Source organism: Triticum dicoccoides, chromosome 6B (assembly GCF_002162155.2).
Source record: "Triticum dicoccoides isolate Atlit2015 ecotype Zavitan chromosome 6B, WEW_v2.0, whole genome shotgun sequence".
NCBI lineage: Eukaryota > Viridiplantae > Streptophyta > Magnoliopsida > Poales > Poaceae > Triticum > Triticum dicoccoides.
The window spans coordinates 25,215,557-25,235,066 of record NC_041391.1 but is presented as its reverse complement, the minus strand read 5'-3'; the positions used below and the strand labels follow the sequence as shown (position 1 = coordinate 25,235,066).

Here is a 19,510-nt window from a genome sequence, read left to right as displayed (position 1 = left end):
TATAAGCCAACTGAGCATGTGTGTGCAACTAGTCTTCTTGCCAACTAAATATTAATGTGTGTGCAACTAGACTAAATTATAAGCCAACTGAGTATGTGTGTATGCAACTAGTTTTGTTGCCAACTAAACATCAATGTGTGTGCAACTAGACTAAATTATAAGCCAACTGAGCATGTGTGTGTGCAAATAGTCTTCCTACAAACTAAACATCAATATGTGTATAACTAGACTAAATTACAAGCCAACTAAACATCAATATACGTGCAACTAGACTACATTACAAGCCAACTAAACATCAATATACGTGTAACTAGATTATATTATAAGCCAACTAAACACAAAAAACTGAATATAAGACATCTCAATACACCCATCCCAAGGAAGACCGATAAATCTGAAAAAGGGACACATACATTCAATAGAAAACAGAGGACAAAAATGCAAAAGAATCAAAAGATAAGGTTCCTGTTACGAATCAATCGATTCGTTTGCTGCTGGCTCTAAACGGAGAAAACAACCGCTCTGAGGATTGAGCTCGTGGATGCTCTTCTTCTTCTTCTCCCGTGGCTGCAAAGTCAGCAACGATCAATGATCTAGTGGTTCTTAAGAAAAGTCAGCAACGTGGATCTCCACAAGCACCATTTTAAGTAAAAAAAAGCAAATACTCTTGGAGTAACAACAGCACATGCTATGCTACATGCACGATAAGCAGTAGCACTGCGAAGCAAAAAGAAATCAGTCGGCAAACTCCAACACGTCCTCGTCTCGCTAAATTCTCCACAAAACAAGCTACACAAGCAGCGGCCACACAAAAAGAACTCCATTTCCTAGCCGCTGTTCTCCAGATCGAGGACGAGCTCCCTTCCCCCTTTGCGTCCGTGCTTCCTTCTCCACCGGCTGCTCCGGCTAGATCCAAACCCGTGTTTCCTCCTCTCCCAGCCGCTGCAGCCACACCAAGGCCTCATGGCGACTGCTGCTCCCTTCACCCTCCTCCATAGGTGGCAACGAGCTCTTGATGGCGTCGGATTTGAGGATTGCGAGGGGCGTCGGCGCAGGGCTCGGCGGCATCGTGAAAGCGTCCAGGCAGCGGAGCCCACACGAAGACGTGGGACGGCCGGATCCGACATGGAGCTCCTCGGATCCGTCCGGGTTCACCTGCAGCTTGAAACCGCGCCGGGGCGGAGCTGTCCTCGCCGCCGATGTGGCTGCTGCTGCTAGATGGCGGCAGAGAAGGATTCGTGTGGAGGATGAGATCTAGGGAGGGCAGCGGCTTGTGTGGGAATGCAAAGAGAACTAGAGGGACAGAGACGAACCCGACAAAAAAAACACCTGACTCTCCTGGGCTGCACGATTCGCACGGAACAAGCGGTCGAGGCGCGGCCGCTCAGTTTGACAGAATAGTGCGCGTGCACTTTTTAGATTTTAGGAAGAATATATACATAGCTCCCAAACGGGGTCATATAGCTGACACACAGTAACTCAATCCATCTAACTTTTAGGATAGTCCCGAAACAAGAAATCGACAGCCGCTAGGTAGCCAACACTCATACAAATCAAGTGACAGATCCATATATAGGAGATGGTTCAAGGTTAGGGGCCTGAAATGAAAAACTAATAAATCAGAAAAGTTGAGAGAGAGAGAAAAGAAGAATTCTTAGCAAAACACACACTGAATATGCAACCTTGAACATCAAACTTAGTGTTTTAAGTGGAACTTCCACTTCACTACATAAGCAAACGTCTCTTGCAGTTGCTGTTTTTTTTTAGAAAAGGAGGATGACCCTCGGCCTCTGCATCTAGAAGATGCATGCAGCCATTTTATTGATTATTTCCGAAGACCTTACAAAGTAGAACAACAATATGCCCACCATCTTGGCAACATCTGCCGCTACTCCTATCCATAAGATGAAGGGGTGCAAGCTGGGCCACATACCCAAACCTCTCACCTAAGCCTAACATCTAAAGCCGGAGGCCCCGACCGAGCCACATGCCGGCAGTTGCTGGTAGTGGCATGGTTACATAAATCTTCAATATATGATGTGAATCTATAAGATAAGGGCATATTAATATATAATGTAGGCCGCGGCCTACCTTTTTATCAAAAAAAGAAGAAGATAAGGGCATAAGAAATGTAAGCATGATGCATATGGTTGCAAAAGAAAACAGACATGATAATAAACTTTTTGACAGGAAGTGAGTTGGTATTGCGTGCTATGTCTGGCTGAGGTAAAGAGAAACACAAGTACTACAGCTAGCTCGTAAAATGAAAAACTAGCCTTTCTCTTAGAAAAATAGTGTACATAGCGATTAATCTTCGAGAGACGATAATAATGAGTGGTACCTCTTCTTATGTCTGCTCTGAATTGGGTCCATCACAGGAGCCAGTTTACTGTGAATGAAAGAAATAATGATGATTGAGTAGATGAATTAATTGAGATATAAGCCTATCTATCAGGTTGCGCATATTATTAAATGAGCATAGCCAGTAAGTACCTATGTATCAGGTTCTCCTGATACTAGCGGTCGGATTGTTGGGATGATTGTCTACTGTCCGCTTCACGGCTTCCTCAACCCCTGTCGCGTGCACTGGACGGGCACCCCTAGAGTCAATTTCAACTTCCACACTCCGAAGCCGAAGTAGATTCTTCAAGGTAGCGAAGTCATCCAAGGCGAAGCCGACACGCTTCAAAGCACGGACGTCGACTTTGAAGTGAAGGAGTTCCAGGGCCGGCATAGCTCCTGGTAGGAATCTGAATGGTGCGGACGTGTCAAAGCACCTCAACTTGGGGAACAAACCGTCGCCCTTGATGCTAAGGAAGACATCCGGCGGGAGCAGCAGCTCGAGACCAATGAGCTCTGGTAAATACCCAATGATATCCATATCCTGCTCATTCATAGCCTTCACATCCATAGACAGGTGTGAGAGATTCGGAACAGAGGAGGCATTAATCCACTTTGGCAGTCCAGGGAAAGCGATAGTTAGGTAGAACTCACGGAGTTGTATTGGCGGCACATAGTTGTCCCAGCTGGCCTCCTCACCCTGCCAACTACTCATCACTCGTAGGACTTCCATGTTAACTAGACCACCGAGGGACTTCACCAATGCTTCATTCGAGATCTCGTCGAGCTCTTGTATCCAAATGTCGAGCTCCCTGAGCTCTTTCAGCTTTCCCAGCTCTATCACGAAGTTTACGGATGTGCCAACGTTGTCCAGCCTTAGTTCTTCTAGGGATGTCAGGTTCCCTATCCAATCTGGCACTCTTGTGATCTCATCAGCTCGCAGGCACTTGAGTTGTCTTAGAAGATTGATGCTGAATGGCAATTCTCTTAAACTGGTTCCTCTCAAGTCCAGTGTCTGCAAGAAACATAGAGAACCTAATTTTTCGGGAAGCTGATGTAGAGGTGTGTTATACAGTCCCAGATACCTCAACTGATGTAACTTCTCAAGATGCTTAAGACCACAAGTACGACCTTCCATAAAAGTACATTCTTCAATAGAAAGGACACGAAGAAATATAAACCTTGAAATGGGTAGCATCATATCGAAGTGACACTTGGTGGTATTAAATGACCTTACTTTGGTTGTGTGCTTGTTAATAAGAGGGTCATCTTGCTCTGTGGATGTCTTTAGGACAGCTAGCCTGCGAACAGTGCCCTGCACGGGGTTGTGTTGCTTTCTGCCATTTAGTACGGTGAGAAAGTTGAGTTCAGCTGACAAGGAATTGGTCATATCAAGCACCAAATCATGGAGACGGCAACCATTTATGATGCAACGCGACGAGTCCTCGACCGGTATGATCAAGCTTCTATTGATGAGCTCATTGAAATATCCCTCTCCGAGCTTAAATAACCCTATTCCTAGTTTTCCATGCACAAAACCTTCGGCAACCCACATCCAAATCAAGGTTTCTTTCCTGATTGAATAATCTGCTGGAAAATTGTTAAGATGCAATAAGCAAGGCTTGAGATGAGAAGGCAGATTGTAGTAGCTAAGAAGTATTGTCTTTCTCATGTGGCCCACATCTTCATTGCCTCCATAGCCAAAACCAATTTGGTTGTACACCTTCGACCAATCATCTCTTGGTTTATTAGCCAACAAACTAGCCATTGTAATTATTGCTAATGGCACACCACCACATTTCTGTAAAAGTTCTTCAGGGATCTCAGGGCCTTTTCCTTTTGCACCAAATAATCTTGTATTGAATAGTTCTTTGGAGTGCCGATGAGAAATTGCTTTTAGCTTGTAAACGTCACCTGCCTTTTCAGCAACTTCAAAAAGCCGAGTTGTTGTGACTACATTACTTCCATTTCTCATGTCTATTAGAACAGATTTGATTATTTCCCATGATTGTACATCCCATATATCATCTATAACGATGAAGTACCTATATCACCATGGCAACAGAAGAGTCATGAATTAGTACATCTACCTACAGTATCCATGTAAAAGAAAACTGGTACACGTCAATAAGGAATCTAAAAGCCTACAAGGAGAAAATGCAACACATTGTGTACACAGCCTTAGATCAATCTTTCCATTGGCTTATTTTTGGATATGTATACATGCACTCTACTTTTTCACGACTAGAGAAACACATCAGCAATGAATCTATCCAATGATCTAGTATTTAACAATAAAAAACACTAAGAAGCCAAATTAGGCATTTCATTGGTGACATTCTATGACAATAAAAAACACTAAGAAGCCAAATTAGGCATTTCATTGGTGACATTCTATCAGCGACAGGCTTGTAAACATGTCGGCCGAAATGGGGCTCGTCGGTGCTGTTCAACTCACCGGTGATTATTACATGTCATGGCCTGGTCTGTTAGTAGTCAATTCCGACCAACTAGAAAAGCCCGGCCGAACCCTCTTCTCATCTTTCATTACCCAATGCTATTCTGTGCAAGGGAGGACATATTACACCACTATTGCTTGATGGGAACTACTACCGGTTATGTCTCCAGGTGGATTGTGCATGCTATCCACACATTAGGTAATATTTTAAACATGAGACTCATGTAACTACAAAAGTGCAGAGAATATCTTAATCAGATAGCCTTCAATGTTAACCGACAACAATATATTTCTAAGTCATTGAGCTATGGACATTCCCTTAGAAATATCTGGTGTACTCTTGAACATAACGGTGGGTGGCAAACATGGTGCGTACCTCTTGTTCGCAAGTAGTACCCGGAGTTCTTCTATGGGCAGCCTTCCTTCAAATTGTGCTGTATTGGCGTCATTATATTTTTCCTTGTCAATTTGATAAAGAATTTCCATGAGAACTTTCTTAATGTTGGGATGCAGTGATACAGAAACAAAAGCAGTGCAATCAAATTGCTCTTGAACCCTTTGGTACACTGCCCTGGCAAGAGTTGTCTTGCCCATTCCTGCCATTCCAACAATGGAGACTATATTTAGCTGCTCCGAAACACCATTGATGGCATGTGCCAGCTTCCTTATTACCTCGTCCGTTGAAACTTCAATGCCAACCATCTCTTTCAGATCTTTGTTTAGAGCCGATAAGCGAGGGTCAGCGGTAGATGTGGCAATTCGGTCAGCAAAATTTTTGAGATTGTAGCTAGGACTTATGTCGTTCATTTCTTGGACCTTTGCAATGACATTGTTGATCCTTTGCCCGATCTCATGAAGATCCAAGCCTTGCCCGAACCCATGGAAGCGCAACACCATGGAATCAAAAATATCTTCCATCTCATATGTGACGCTCCTTAGTGTTTCGGCCCAGAGCTTAAACACATCATGCACCTGAGCCTGTGGCATGTCAGCCACATCCAGGAGGGCAGCTTGGACGAACTCTAGCTCCATGTAGAGGTACTGTAGGTCTTCCTTGCCATCTGCATGGATGTTGTAATCATTGCCGAGGAACTGAAGCAGCAGCTTGGGGAACTCGGACAGGGAGCTCATGGCTCTCGCGTATCTGTTAAGATTGAAGATATGGCCGGATTTGGTCAGGAGAGAGGACGAACATGTCCCATATTGCCATCATTGTCATTTGAGGAAGACGAAAGTCAGTACCTGCTATCGACTAGCCCGTTCATCTTTTCCTCCGAATGTTCTGACCTCTCTTTCTTTTCCATTTCGATCTCAGGTTTATTTTCCAGAGTTGTGTGCTCCTCTTCTTCCATGTTCTTCAACGAGCAAAGGCACAAAAAAAGGGTCATGTTGTTGCAGGTGAGAACTTGCAATGGAGCAGTAAGCAAGCAGTGTGGCAATTTATAGAATACCTTATCCGAACATTTGTCAACATCAATCTTATTCAGTTCATCAACAATCTCAGTTATATTAGGCCTTTTCTCTCGCTGGAACTCCACACACCTTAACGCTATTTCGGTGCATGTCCTAACTTGCTCTAATATATGTGATGATTCTGTTGCCTGCAGCCGTTTTTTCCAGTTTCTATGTACCTGCAAAGTTGGAACACGATGCCAAAATGTGGCATCCACTCACAGATGTAACACACAGCATGATATTCTCTAAAATTAAAAAAGGATCTTGCTCTTCATTATAGAACATTTTCACTTACACGCTCAATGAATTTCTCAGAAGGCATATATGGACAATCCTGGTTTCCCTCTTGCCCAGCTATTAAGTGTATCATTATAACACCCAAGCTGAATATGTCAAACTTCGGTGAGATTTGCTTCTTAAAGAGGTATTCTGGTGGCATGTATCCACTGCTTGCATGATATCAAACACAATTATTTATTGGAAATGGATTACTCCACCAGTACAGAAGTATAATAGGCTAGTTAAACATTTTTAGGAACACCGAGTATAATACACACAGGTACACAACTCACACTACACACACATATTCACACAACGCTTTTAAGAAGGGAATGAAAGAGGTTTAAGATTGGAAAAATCACTACATGCTCCTCACCATCCAAAGGCTGCATTTGTTTCCTACCACTGAACAAAAAATCTACATAATCTATTTTGCTGAGAAAGATAGGATGACCAACCAAGGACCAATCGCTGGCAAACGAAGATACAGCCACCTATACTAATTAGCCATGACCTGTGGTAGGTTTTCTCAGTCTCTTTTGTCTTTATGGTCAAAATGTGATACTGCACTATATCTCTTTTCGTTCAAAAATATAATAAAAACACAACTAATACGAAAATTCATCATATGGAACCATATGAAAAAATGACTCGGGTGACATTGTTTTCATGAGTAACAGTCATGAAATATTGAAAAGGTAAGCCTTCTCTCTACCAAAACTATTCAGAAAATTAGAGGTGCACAAATCTTTTTCATTGGGTACTACATTTCTAGATGAGGCCAACAACATTTCTCATGAGGTAAGTTATGTGTGAACTTACAGTGTTCCTGAAATTTTTTGTGTGACAAAGGTTTGCATTGAACCTGCAGGGAGTCTTGATATACCAAAATCTCCAATTTTTGGTATCTTGTTCATGTCGAGCAATATATTTTCGGGTTTCAAGTCCAGATGGTAAATTGGATTTCCAGATCCAGTATGAAGGTACTTTAAACCTTCACAAATTCCTTTAATTATGGTGTAACGTTCATGCCATTGAAGTCCGCATGATTCATCTGTAGAAGTAGACAGAGTGCATATTGATAATAAATATGAAACAATGTAGCCTAATGAGGTAGAGCACCGTTAAATATACCAGAAATGTGATCCTTGAGGCTTCCACACGGCATGTATTCTAAGCAGAGAACTCTTTCTTCCACCGAAGCGAGTACACGTTTTCCGTCATACTCAGTAACTATATTCTGAATTTCATAGCAGTAGCCAACTAACCGTATAATATTTTGATGTTGCACCCCAATAAGATTCATAAGCTCATTATGAAATTGGGCTTCTCCATTACCAAGTTTCTCCCCGGATGAATGATATGGGTTGTTAAGTTTCTTCACAGCAATCACTTCCCCATTATCAAGTACTCCCTGTTAATATATGTATTTTGTTAATATGGCACATGTATCTTAAAGAGATGCAGAGTGATCGTATAAAATATGTAAACGTAAGTGGTAATAATCATACCTTATAAACTACTCCAGATGCACCATGTCCAATTACACGCTCCTCGGAAAAATTACTTGTAATATCTCTTAACACCGTGAGAGGAAACACCCGCACATGTTGTAACCCCATGTTCTCCATGGTACTCTTTATCTATATCCTTATACGAGTGACTAGCTTGGATGTCCCATCTATATGACTATATAAGATAAACACAGAAATCTTCTCAGATAATACAAAAGCATTACCACATGTGCATAAAACTTCAAAGAGTTGAAAACTAGACATGTTGCTATAGCTTGAACATGAGGCTTCGATGTCATTTCCGCTCCAGATGAGACATGTTGCTTCCCAATTCTGATTTACTTAATTATCAAAACTATTCAAATATTTTATTAAGCAAGACAAAGTAGTACACTTAATTCCTGTCACCTTTTAACGGCAAAGTCTGCATGGAGAATACAGAACAGTTGATTCATACATCAAAGTCTTTTGGAGTTTGTAGAAAGTTTTCAGCTCATTCTCCATGGAAGGAACGGTGAGGAAGTCATTTTAGGCTGCCGAGAATTGGAAATTATCTTTGCTTTCCTAGATTACCAAATAAAATTTGATAATATTTTGTGGTCTATGCTCTGAGAGGGGCAATGCCTTCAATACGCCCCTCCAACTTTTCAAGGGGAAATATCCCCTTTTTTTTCCCTACGATATCCATTCATGTTCATGTGGAGTTAACTAGTGTTATTATCCCCTTCGCTAAATGGTGTACATTTGATCTTTGGTAGCACTTCATTTCTTCCTCACATATATAGTAATCTGGCACAGGCAATATGCTCATTAAGTGTTTATTTTCAATCTCCTGATCACGATTTTCTTCAATTATACCAAGGTCGTTAATTATAGTAGAAAAGCGAGTTTTCTCTGTTTTATACATTCTGGTTACATGGGCAGCCCATCTACTGATGAACTGTTGTAATGAGCATACTCTATAATTCCATCTCTCTGACAGTCGTGTGACCTGGGACTATATCTGCAGAACCTTGAAACGTTAGCCAATCCGATTCAGAATTTGGAAGTGCGATGTTTACCCCTCAAGGCTACTGACCAAGAGTCAAGGATTATTGGCGCACGGTCCGACAAAGCTCTGTAGGCATTCTAAAATATGAACCGAATCTAAAGGAAATTTTAGTTCCCACTCTGTTTTCAAGATAACCAAATCAAGCTCCTCAAATTTCGTAATCGGCAGGCTATTCAGTCAGTTGAATTGATGGCCCAATAGACTGGCATTCCTCAGGTCCGAAATGTCAAGAACGGTGCTGAAAAAAGGTCCATCAATTATGCAACCTGCTATTACTCATCTCCTATTTCAGAGGAATGAGAATTGAACTTTCTAATGGAAGCCTTTAGGTCATAAAAGATGCTACCAAACAGTTCTTTTCGACAGGGCAGTGTGTTCAATAGCAGCGACGATTAAGTGCCAATCAAACAGTTAGCTTAATTAAGTTGTCGACAGTGCTTCTTCGAAGTTTGGTTGCCCGGGCTACTTGGCTAGTGGGCTATACTGAACAATTAGTTGACTTGGAGCTGTCGACACTGTGTCTTTGAAGTTTGGTTGCCGGGGCTACTGGGCATAGTTGACCTTGGAGCATGTATTTTCATAGGTACAAGTTCTTATCCTTGATCGATGGACAACCAACCCATTATATCTAACTGCAGGCATGTTAAGAAAAGCGTTTTTTGTTCTTGATTAAGAGCACAGCACATATTTGATATATATTAGTAGTTCATTATTTTTGTCTTATCTAGGCTGGTGGTGTACAGAATTGCCGCCGTTTAGACATGGATTTGTTGGGATTCAGAGTTCCAAGAGTTTCTTGGATTGATTTCGGGCAGATTGCCCCTCTAATTGGTATTGGTGGATTTATGACCATTGCTCTCCCTATGATGTTTGCTTTCCACTAGAGTGCTGGATCTACTTTTTTTTTGCAGGACAAAAAGGTACTGTACTCAAAGGATGAAGCTTTTTTCTGCGAATATTGAAAAATGAAGTTGGGCGTAGTGTTTTATGCACAAACCAGTTAGCACAGAAGATGGATTTGATGTTATTTTGACCACAAAACTCGAGCAATCTATCTCAACACATGGGACATCCAAATAGAGAAGCTAAAAGGAGACTAGAGACAGAGTTTGAGGCAGAACGTAACGCTAATCAAACTGACTGACAAGCAAAACACAGCTAAAGATTCATGAAATTTGGGAAAAGAAAAGATGGTTAAAGCAAGAGTTGCATCCAGTGTGGGCAAACCTGGAGATGGATCGAAGAGCTGCTCAAGTGCGGATGAAACGGGGAAGAGGGCGGAGAGCGAGATAGACGACGCGGCTTGCTCGTTGACGGGATAGGATAGACTAGTAGCATGTTCGGCAGCAGGTTCCCATCCTGCTTGCATCAGCAGTTGGTTTGAGATTCTGGTGGCAATTAAGTAGGGAGTACTTATCAACCAGCTGGACACTGCCCTTTCGACTTCACATGGTGTTGACAATTTAGCTTTAATTTATCTAAGTTTTTTCTTAATATTTGACAGATGCACTCCTTAAACTGCAGTCCTGTTGCAAAACATCAAAAAAATTGTTTAATCTTTCACTGGATAACAAGGATTGGGGAAAGACGGTTTTCACTAGATATTTTATAATGGGAAAGATTCGTGAGAGAGAAGACAAATGAAAAGAAAAAAGAGGCATGAGAGCAACTCCAATGGGACGACCCATTTCGTCCGCCCGCGTCCCTTTGGGTCGGCGCGCACAAAAGTGGCGGCCTAACGCGCCTACCCAAACTCAAATTGTGTCCGTCTGGCGTCCGCGCCGACCCATTTCCGACCCAAAATTGCGCCTGGAATGCGTCGGCGCGGACGCGCCGGGCGTCTCCTCGCCGTCCGCCGCGTCCCCACCTGGCGGTCGCCCAACCGCCACCGGTCGTCTTATTTATGATGACCACCGACAGCAGGCCCACGCGCCAGCCAGTGCGCGAGTCCTTTTTTAACCACGCGTGCGGCGGGGTCGGACTCATCCACTTCTCCCGTCCACATCTGGCCCCCACCACTCCCTTTGCTTCCTCGCCGGCGACCGCAAACCCTAGAGCGCGCCATGGGCCTCTTCGGCAGCATCAATGGCAAGGGCAAGGGCAAGGGCACCCCCGGCGCCTCGTCCTCCCGTGCTCCCCCTCCCCCTCCACCGCCGGCACGTTTCCGCCCTGAACGCCGGCGCCTGCACATCCCTGTGCACCAAGTGCGGTGGCACTGGGAGTACAGGCAGCCCCTCCCCTACCCCGACATGACGCTGCCGCACCATTCACATTTGGATCCAAACCGGACCCCGGTGCCGGCGGTTCCGCGGACCCAGCGGGCGCACGACAACGAGGTGCGCTGGCGCCGCGCGTTGCTCACGCCGGAGCAGCGTCAGTTGCCCGAGTACGCCGCCGACTCTCCCAACTGGGAGGCTTGGTTCGCCCTCGAACACGAGCAGCAACGGCGCTCGGGTGTCGCCGCCGTCCCGCCGCCGTTCCCACCGCCGCCCCCGGAGGTAGAGCTGGAGGACATGGAGGCAGAGGCGGAGTACCAAGCCGCCCTCGAGGAGGCCCTGCAGCACGCGCTGGAGGCTAGCCGCATCGACGAGGACGCACACTGGGATGGGCTGGAGCAAGCCCTTGCCCTGTCGGCGGCGGGGGACTCCGTCCACACCCTGCTCTTCGTGCCGCCGCCTCCACCGTCGCCGCCCATTCAGCCCAAGCCGGAGCCGGAGCCGGAGACGTCGCGTAAGCGCTCCCCTCCTCCACCCACTTGGCCGGAGGAGGCCTACTCGTGGACGGGCCAGTCCCGCGAGTGGGTGAGCGCGCCTCCCGTCCACTTCGCCGTCACGCCGGAGGAGGAGGCCACCCACCTCGAGCGATGAAAGGAGCACTGGCTCCGCCAGGAGCAGGCCGACAACGAGGAGCAGATGCGCTATGAGGCCATGCTCGAACGCGACGCTGAGGCGCTCCGGCTCGAGGAAGAGGAGGAGGAGTGCGCGCGGCTTGCCGCAATGCCGCCGCCCCAGCAGACGCCGGAGGAGGCTGCCCTGGCAGCGTACCAAGCGGCGTTCGGGTGGGCTGGCCCTGCTCGGGTGGGCAAGGGCAAGGGCAAGGCCGACGACGTCTAAGGCAGCGTGCGGGGGGGCAGCAGGCGGGCGCAGACTTTTTTTAATATTCTATTTAATGTTTATTAGATTTAAGTGGACTTTGGCCGGCGTTTGACCGGCCACTTTATGTTTATTTATGTTTATTTTGTGCAACTTATTTTTTTCCACACCGGCACATTTGGATCGGCCTCCTCGTTGGACGGTCAAGCCGATCCATTTTAAAATGCGGACACGCACGTCCGCCTGGCCGATCCAAACGGACAAAAAGCGGACAAAGCGTGCGTCCGTTTTGAGTCGCCTGTTGGAGTTGCTATGAGCGGACTACTGGATCGAAAAGGACTGCCGGGCTCGCGGATATTTTGCAAGTTTTCAAAGATCTGTTCGGTAGTGATGGCTGTCAAAGCTGGACCCGCCTGTCGGCAACATTTGCATGTTCAATCCGGTAGGCAAAAGGCAACTCGCTTGACTGCGTGGACTTTTTGTACCGAGGCTACTCGTAGTGCGAGTAACATAAGTAGTAAAGAGCATCTCCAGCCACTCGCCCCCCACCCCCCACACGCCCAAAAAGAGTTGCCTGGGACCGACCCGGCATTTCTTGCGTGTGGGGACGATTGTGTTTCCAGTCGTTGTCATCAGGTCGCCGCCAAAATCGCGCAAACTCGGCGATCTTTCGTAGAAATTTGTACAAACTCACGACCTGGCACAAACTCAGCGATATTTCATAAAAATTTATACAAACCAAATAAACATGCAAACTACGCCTAGTACTGCTACGCCGCGGCCGCGACCCGCCTTCTACATGTCGAGGACCTTGTAGAAACGGGTGTAGTCACCGCCGTCGTCGTCGTCATCGTCGTCGTCGTGCGCCCCAGCGGCGCCGTCGTCGTCGTGGGCCCTGCCGGAGCTGCCGCCGTCCCTGCCGGTGCCGCCGCCGTCCCTGCCGGACCCCTGGCCAGGGTCGCCGACGCGCGCGGGGTTGGTCGGACCGGCCTCGTCCTCCTCATCTCTGTCGAGGTCGACGACGCCGTCCTCCTCGCGTCCGCTGCGCCGGCGGGCCTGACGCCGGGCCTGGAGCTCCGCGTATGCCCGGCGCTGGCGGAGCACCTTCTCGCGGACGTAGTCGTCCCTCGGTCACTTGAGGGCGGCCTCGTCGGCGGCGGCCATCTCCGCATGCTCCGGCTTCACGGGGAGCAGCCCCGGCTTGGTCTTCGGCCGGACTAGGCGGAAGGAGTGCGGGGAGGGGCGGACGCCCTCGTTGATGACGAGGGCGCCGCTGCGGGTGCGGCGCCGTACCAGCGTCTCCTCCTCCGGCTCCGGCTTGACGGGGCGGAGCGTCGGCGAGCCGGAGGAGAGCGAGCCGGAGCCCGACGAGGAGGACGTCCCCGGCTCCATTCGCCGCGGCGTCCAAGAGCTGCCACGACGGCGAGAGAACGACGGGCGCGGCGGGTACTCGAGGCACGGCATGTTGCCGGTCTTGATGTGGTCGAGGATGGCCTCGAGGGTGCGGTCGGGCACACCCTACCACGCGCGCCGCCCGTCGGTGTCGAGGCGGCCGCGGAGGATGGTGCCGTTGGCGGAGGCGATCTGCTCCTCACGGCGACGCTCAAAGAACATCGTCCATGGCGCGTGGCTGTCGATGGCGTACCTCGGCTTATTCCGTTGCGCCTCCGACAGCAACGAGCGGATGCGGGCGATCTCGGCCCGCCGTGTAGCCCCTTCGATCACCGGTGGTACCGGGACGCCGCCGGCGCTCAACTTCCACGAGCCCGACACCCGCATGTCCGGGGGTGCTGGATAGTCGGCCTCACAGAGGAGGCGCGCCTCGTCCTTGTGGAGATGGCGTCGGCCAAAGCCGTTGGCCGCCGCGGCGTCACCGAGGTACCGCTCAGCCATTGCTCGTCGGCGGGGAAATATGGGGGAGAGTTGCTCTCTGTGGTGGGAGACGAGGCGGGCTGTGGCGACTGTGGCGTTCACCGGGGTGAGAGCCTGCATGCCGGGCGACGCGTGGCGGGAGCGGGCGGATGCGCGTCGGTGGCGTCTTCATTGTGCTGCCCGTGAGACATCAATGGAGGCTGGCCGGCGCGGCAGCCTTGGCATTGATTCCTGGAGGAACCGAGGCGATGAGGACGATGAAGCGGCATCTCGCTGACTCGGCAGGCCCATCCCCGTTCGCGCCAAAATATCTTTCCCCGGCGCCCCCAGACGGCCCCCAGCGCGCCAGGTTCGGCCTGGGTCCGCCGGCGCCAGTTTCGGTCCAAACCGACGAAAAATGGGCTCCTAGGGACGCGACTGGGCCGTTTTTTAGCGCCGGCGGCAAAAAAAACAGCTGGGGGCACGACTGGAGATGTTCTGACATGCATACCACATAAGTAAAAGTGGTAATTCGTAAATAATTAAGAAGAAAATAGACAAATAGAGTAACATGTTAGAGCCAGGGCCGTCTCCAGGTATTCGAGGCCCTGGTGCGAAATGCAAAATGGCGCCAAAGATTTTTAAAAACTCTTATCATTAAAGGACCAACATTTTTTGCGTGTAATTAAAGAACTAATATGACTAAAGTATATACTTTCACTTAATTATATAATTTTGAATATTTGTTATTCCATACAATATTTAAAAATATGCATAGTACATAGCCAGTCGATTGATAAACTGAAGTACATACATACACAGAAAAATGAAAAGATCAAAATTCAGATGATTATTCAATATAGTGTTTGCCAAGATGACCCGACAAAAAAACATAATTATTCAATATAGTGTTTGCATGTATACTCACTAATATAATTTTAAAGAGAAAATATCCCAAATTCCTTGAGGCTTTGTAGGCACACCTGAAAGAGTGATGGACTGGTCGGTGATGCCCCGACGCTCAGCCTCCGACTGCTTCGGCTTGGCGGCATTGGCTAACTTGCGCTGTACCAATTTCCTGGAAATATCCTGCTGTACTGGATTCTAATCTAATTCGTAGAAGACATGACTTACGCAAAAAATGAATTGTTGGACACATAAATAGAAATAAAAAAATAGTAATCAATATAATCATTCTGTTAAAGAAATAGGGTTGAGTTCACCTAGATGGAGATGTGAATCGATGAATCAATGTTCTGATGATTGATGGTGATTCTGAATTTCTGCCGACCCTCAACAAGGATTGTGCCTGTCTTGCATCCTTGACGCTGCCTTACAACAGGCTACGTACGCTCCTGGACTCCTGCCACTAAGGCATGGCGATTAGCAAGCGACGAGCAGCAGCCTGGAACAATTCAGTGGGATACCGACTCTGTTTTTTTTTTTTTTTTGAGTAACCGGATACCAATTCTGTTGTGTGCCCCTGTCCGTAGCAGGCTGCAGTGAACAAAACTAAAGCCCAGTTAACAAAATACTCCATCCGTCCCAAAATTTTTGTCTTAAATTTGTCTAAATATGGGTGTATCTAATACTAAAACGTGACTTGATACATTCGTATTTAGAAAAATCTAAGACAAGAATTTTGGGATGAAGGGAATACAATAGAGACCAAATGTGGGGGCCCTAGAAAATGGGGCCCTGTGCCGTCGCACAATTCACACAGGGCCTTTGGAGAGGCCTGATTAGAGCAAGTACAATAATATGACATAAGCAGGCTATAAGAACGAAATATTATATATTTTTCACCTTTTTTTTTCTAACCGCGTTGGCATAGATTTTGTCGTGTATGACTTTTCTAGTTGCTGATGTGATTTTTGTGTCCGTGCGTTCGTGTTGGTTGTGTGCATCCTAACTATGCAGAGCCCGGATGTGTGCTCTCTGTGTTTGTATCCCCTTGATGCTCCATATTGAGCTAATAAAATCCACCCTTTATCGAAAAAAACTTAGTTGGATGAGAGAGAAGAGAAAAGAAAAGAGAAACAAGCTCTTAATTAGTAGCCAGCTACAGTACAAGCCCCAAAACAATTTGCGAGGTTGTAAGGTGGGCCAATGCATGCAAAGCTCCTTCATATTTTTATTGCCAAGCCAAGAGAAACCATCCCTGCGACCAAAGGTGCAAGCATCATGCATGCGCAAGCAGCTTGCAAAGAAATGCCAAATTGTCAGGTTTCAGGTCTGTGGCGTTTGGCCTCTTACCACTAGTAGAAAAACACCTAATAGTCCCGGTTCGTAAGGGCCTTTAGTCCCAGTTCATGAATCGGGACTAATGGGTCGTTACTAATACCTTCATCCATTAGTCCCGGTTCAAACACGAACCGGGACCAATGTGCCTCCACGTGGCCCTGTGCGCGGAGCCCAGTCAGGGGGCCTTTGGTCCCGGTTGGTGGCTCCAACCGGGACCAAAAGGCATCCACGCGTTAGCATTCCAGTGGCTGAGTTTTTTGTTTTTTTTTTTGAAAGGAGGGGTGTTGGGGGTTTTGGGGGGTTAATTTAGGTGTTTCATATATTGTGTTAGCTAGCTAATTAATAGAGAGAAATGTCCTTTCTTATGTCCGTGCTTGGTCGACGCTACGTACTATATATACATAAGTGATCAAGAGAACCATTCAGTATATAAGTTCGTCATGCATACCGAGAGAAGTGATCGATCGACCTCTCCTTCTCTGAGAGATTGGTCGAACAACAAGTTTTCGTATCATGTATCCGACGCTACTGGCTACATACATGTAAAATATGTATAAGATCTCTTAATTACAAACCCCTAGCATTTGAAATCAATTTCCACATGGTATTCTCCGGCTTTACTGATGACGTGGTCAAGAAAGAATCCCGTCAATTCCTCTTGAATTGCTTTCATGCGATCTGGTTCTAGGAGTTCATTCCGCATCTGCCACGTCTAATTTGAAGAAGGGGGTTAATTAATACATATATATGAATGAAACTCAACAGAAATGATGGTGTAATAAAATGAAATTGTGAATATTATTGCTTACGCACTTCATATTGTCTTTTAGAGTAGCCCCGCTTGCTTTTCAAAGTTGCGGTGTGGATGAACTCGCACACGTAGTATCCACAGAAATCATTCCCTTCCTCCTGCCACAAGCACTTTACGAGAAATAGAGGTCAATCAAACTAATAATAAAGCATTATAAATGGCATTGATGAAAGTATAGCTATAGAATCAACGGGAGATGCGCGCAACTAGCTAGCCAGTAGTACTTACTTTCGGGTATGTATATCGCAGCTCCTTCGGCAGTCCCGGAGCTTCTGCGGTGAACTGTTTCCAAACCCTGCAAGACAAAGAAAATAATTATTATTACTTGAGATATCAGGAAATGAACAAAAGTTGCCGATATGGTGCGATAATGATCGATTGAACTTACTTGCTGAGCATTTCAGTCATGTTCGCATAGGTTTCGGGATCTTTCCGTCTCGAGTCTAAGATGGTTACTAGTCCCCGCTCAAGCTTAATCTCCAGAAGAATATAGTGGTACCTGCGCACGCATGCATAACTCATCAATTACATTACTATAACCTCGCTCGAGTAATAAGGGAAACCGAATATGCACACGACAGTAACTCTCACTTACCGTTGTAAGGAAAGAGTATGGTATCTTTGTTTTGATTTTTGATCAACGATCGTAGCAAGTTGTCCTCAGCCTCTTTGACGTTCTTTTCAACCAGAAATACATCTATGATATTTGTGTTAATGAACCCAATATCATAAATTTCTTATTTTTTGCACTCGACGATCTTCAATCTGCATAATATATTGAGGATAATTAATTATAAATACATGCAATGAAAGAGCCGAGCTATATATAGAGACTTAATGACAGAAATAGTATTTACAGGCAGTAGCAAAAGACCATTAATTTATCGAGGGCCTTTTGATTGAAGAACGCGAAGAACTCATCAAATGGAACACACCACAGATCATTTGAAACGAGGTTGTGCTCCTCTTTAATGTTCAGATACAAACTGTTCATCCCCTCAGACTCTCTGCAGGTTTTCATGTACCAACTATGGAATCTTCGCATCATTGTTGTCAGAGATTTTTCATCTTTGACGAGAGGCTTCCCGTACTCGTATCTGTGTTCGTCCACCTTCATGAAATCAGGAAGTGCATCGTCAGGCAGGTAATCTTGAATATGGCCATAACCGGCCATCGTCCCCGGAGCATTAGACACATTGAGCGGGGGGGCACGATTGCTATGCTTGTTCGCCGAGCTGGGTAATTTTTTCCCCTTTGCTCGTTCTTTTAACCTTTTATCACTGACAGTAGTTCCCGACCGCTGGGCTTGGAGATATGTCTATTCAGTAATGCGCTCATAGTTGGTTCTCGGCGGAGACTTTGGTGGTTTCCTCAGGGCATCGATAGTGCACTTTGCTTTCACCAGATCTACCTTCTCCTCCGGAGGTGGATGTCTCTTTGCTTTCACCCCTTCAAAGAACTCCTTCACATGGGTTCGCACAATCGTATTGTCTCTCGTACGGTAACTTCTCTACAGGCTTGAGAGATGGACCGTATTTGTATTGCCTCCCGCCTCTGGTTGTGCTACTAGACGCCGGAGCAGACGGAGCGGCTGCGGCGTCTGTCTTCTTTCGCGCTTGCTTACGAGGCGGAGGAGAAGGAGTACGACGCGCCGGAGCAGCCGGGGCGGCGGCGGGTCTCTTCCGCCCTTGCTGGCGAGGCAGAAAAGGAGGAGGCTGCTGGCTGCTCGGGAGCGCCGGCGCAGGCGGAGAAGGAGGCGGAGTGCCGCCACGCGTGCCCTGATCGTCACTCACCGGAGGAGGAGGCGGTGGAGGAGGCGGAGTGCCCTGAATCGCCGGTGGAGGAGGAGGAGGCGGAGTGCCCTGACTCGCCGGAGGAGGAGGAGGAGGCGGAGGCGTCCAGTTCGGAAGGTTGATGAGCTCCTTCCGCCATAGGCATGGAGTCTTCAGAGCAGAACCCAGCCTAGTCTCCCCTTCACCGGTAGGGTGCTCAAGCGGGAGGTCCTCAAATCCCTCCGTTATTTCATCCACCATCACCTTAGCATATCCTTCTGGAATCGGCTGGCAGTCATAAGTTGTGCCGGGTCCACTAGGATAAACTTGGCCAACAGTCGCCTTGACCTTCAAATTCATCCATCGCGCCATAATGTGGCAATGTTGAGACTCCGTGATACCATCCACGGAATAGCTGGCAGGAGCCGTCAAGACATGCTCCGGCTGAAGCAGCTCGGTGGAAGCCATGCTGCTTCTCCGCTGAGATGGTGGGGTAGCTTCGAGGGAAGCTTCGGCAGGTCGTTTGCTGCAATCTGCTGCTTCTGGTTCCTCTAGCCACATTACCCTTTCGTGCAGCGCCTGAGTTGGTCCTGCTCCAGTTTCTTCCTCCTCTCGTGGGTTTTGTAACCCCCTGCGTTCGGAA

General features: G+C 47.1%; 1 protein-coding gene across 3 annotated transcripts; it reads right to left on the bottom strand.

Annotated features, from left to right (window-relative positions):
* Positions 1-293: 293 nt before the first annotated feature.
* Positions 294-10,446, bottom strand: LOC119324693 (disease resistance protein Pik-2-like). 3 transcript variants are annotated; one of them, XR_005157085.1, is made up of 11 exons: positions 10,325-10,446; positions 8,044-8,221; positions 7,667-7,946; positions 7,355-7,586; positions 6,549-6,699; positions 6,250-6,429; positions 6,041-6,153; positions 5,175-5,942; positions 2,494-4,385; positions 2,342-2,389; positions 294-567 (listed from the first exon to the last, which is right to left on the bottom strand). XR_005157085.1 is itself a non-coding variant. In XM_037598461.1 (10 exons), exons 2-9 carry the CDS (start codon positions 8,161-8,163, stop codon positions 2,501-2,503), a joined length of 3,729 nt encoding a protein of 1,242 aa, XP_037454358.1. In that variant the 5' UTR covers positions 8,164-8,221; positions 10,325-10,446; the 3' UTR covers positions 1,899-2,389; positions 2,494-2,500. The 3 variants fall into 3 exon arrangements, 1 of the variants encoding a protein (XP_037454358.1); XR_005157086.1 differs by lacking the exon at positions 294-567 and adding an exon at positions 614-1,598; XM_037598461.1 differs by lacking the exon at positions 294-567 and having other exon boundaries at positions 1,899-2,389.
* Positions 10,447-19,510: the final 9,064 nt, after the last annotated feature.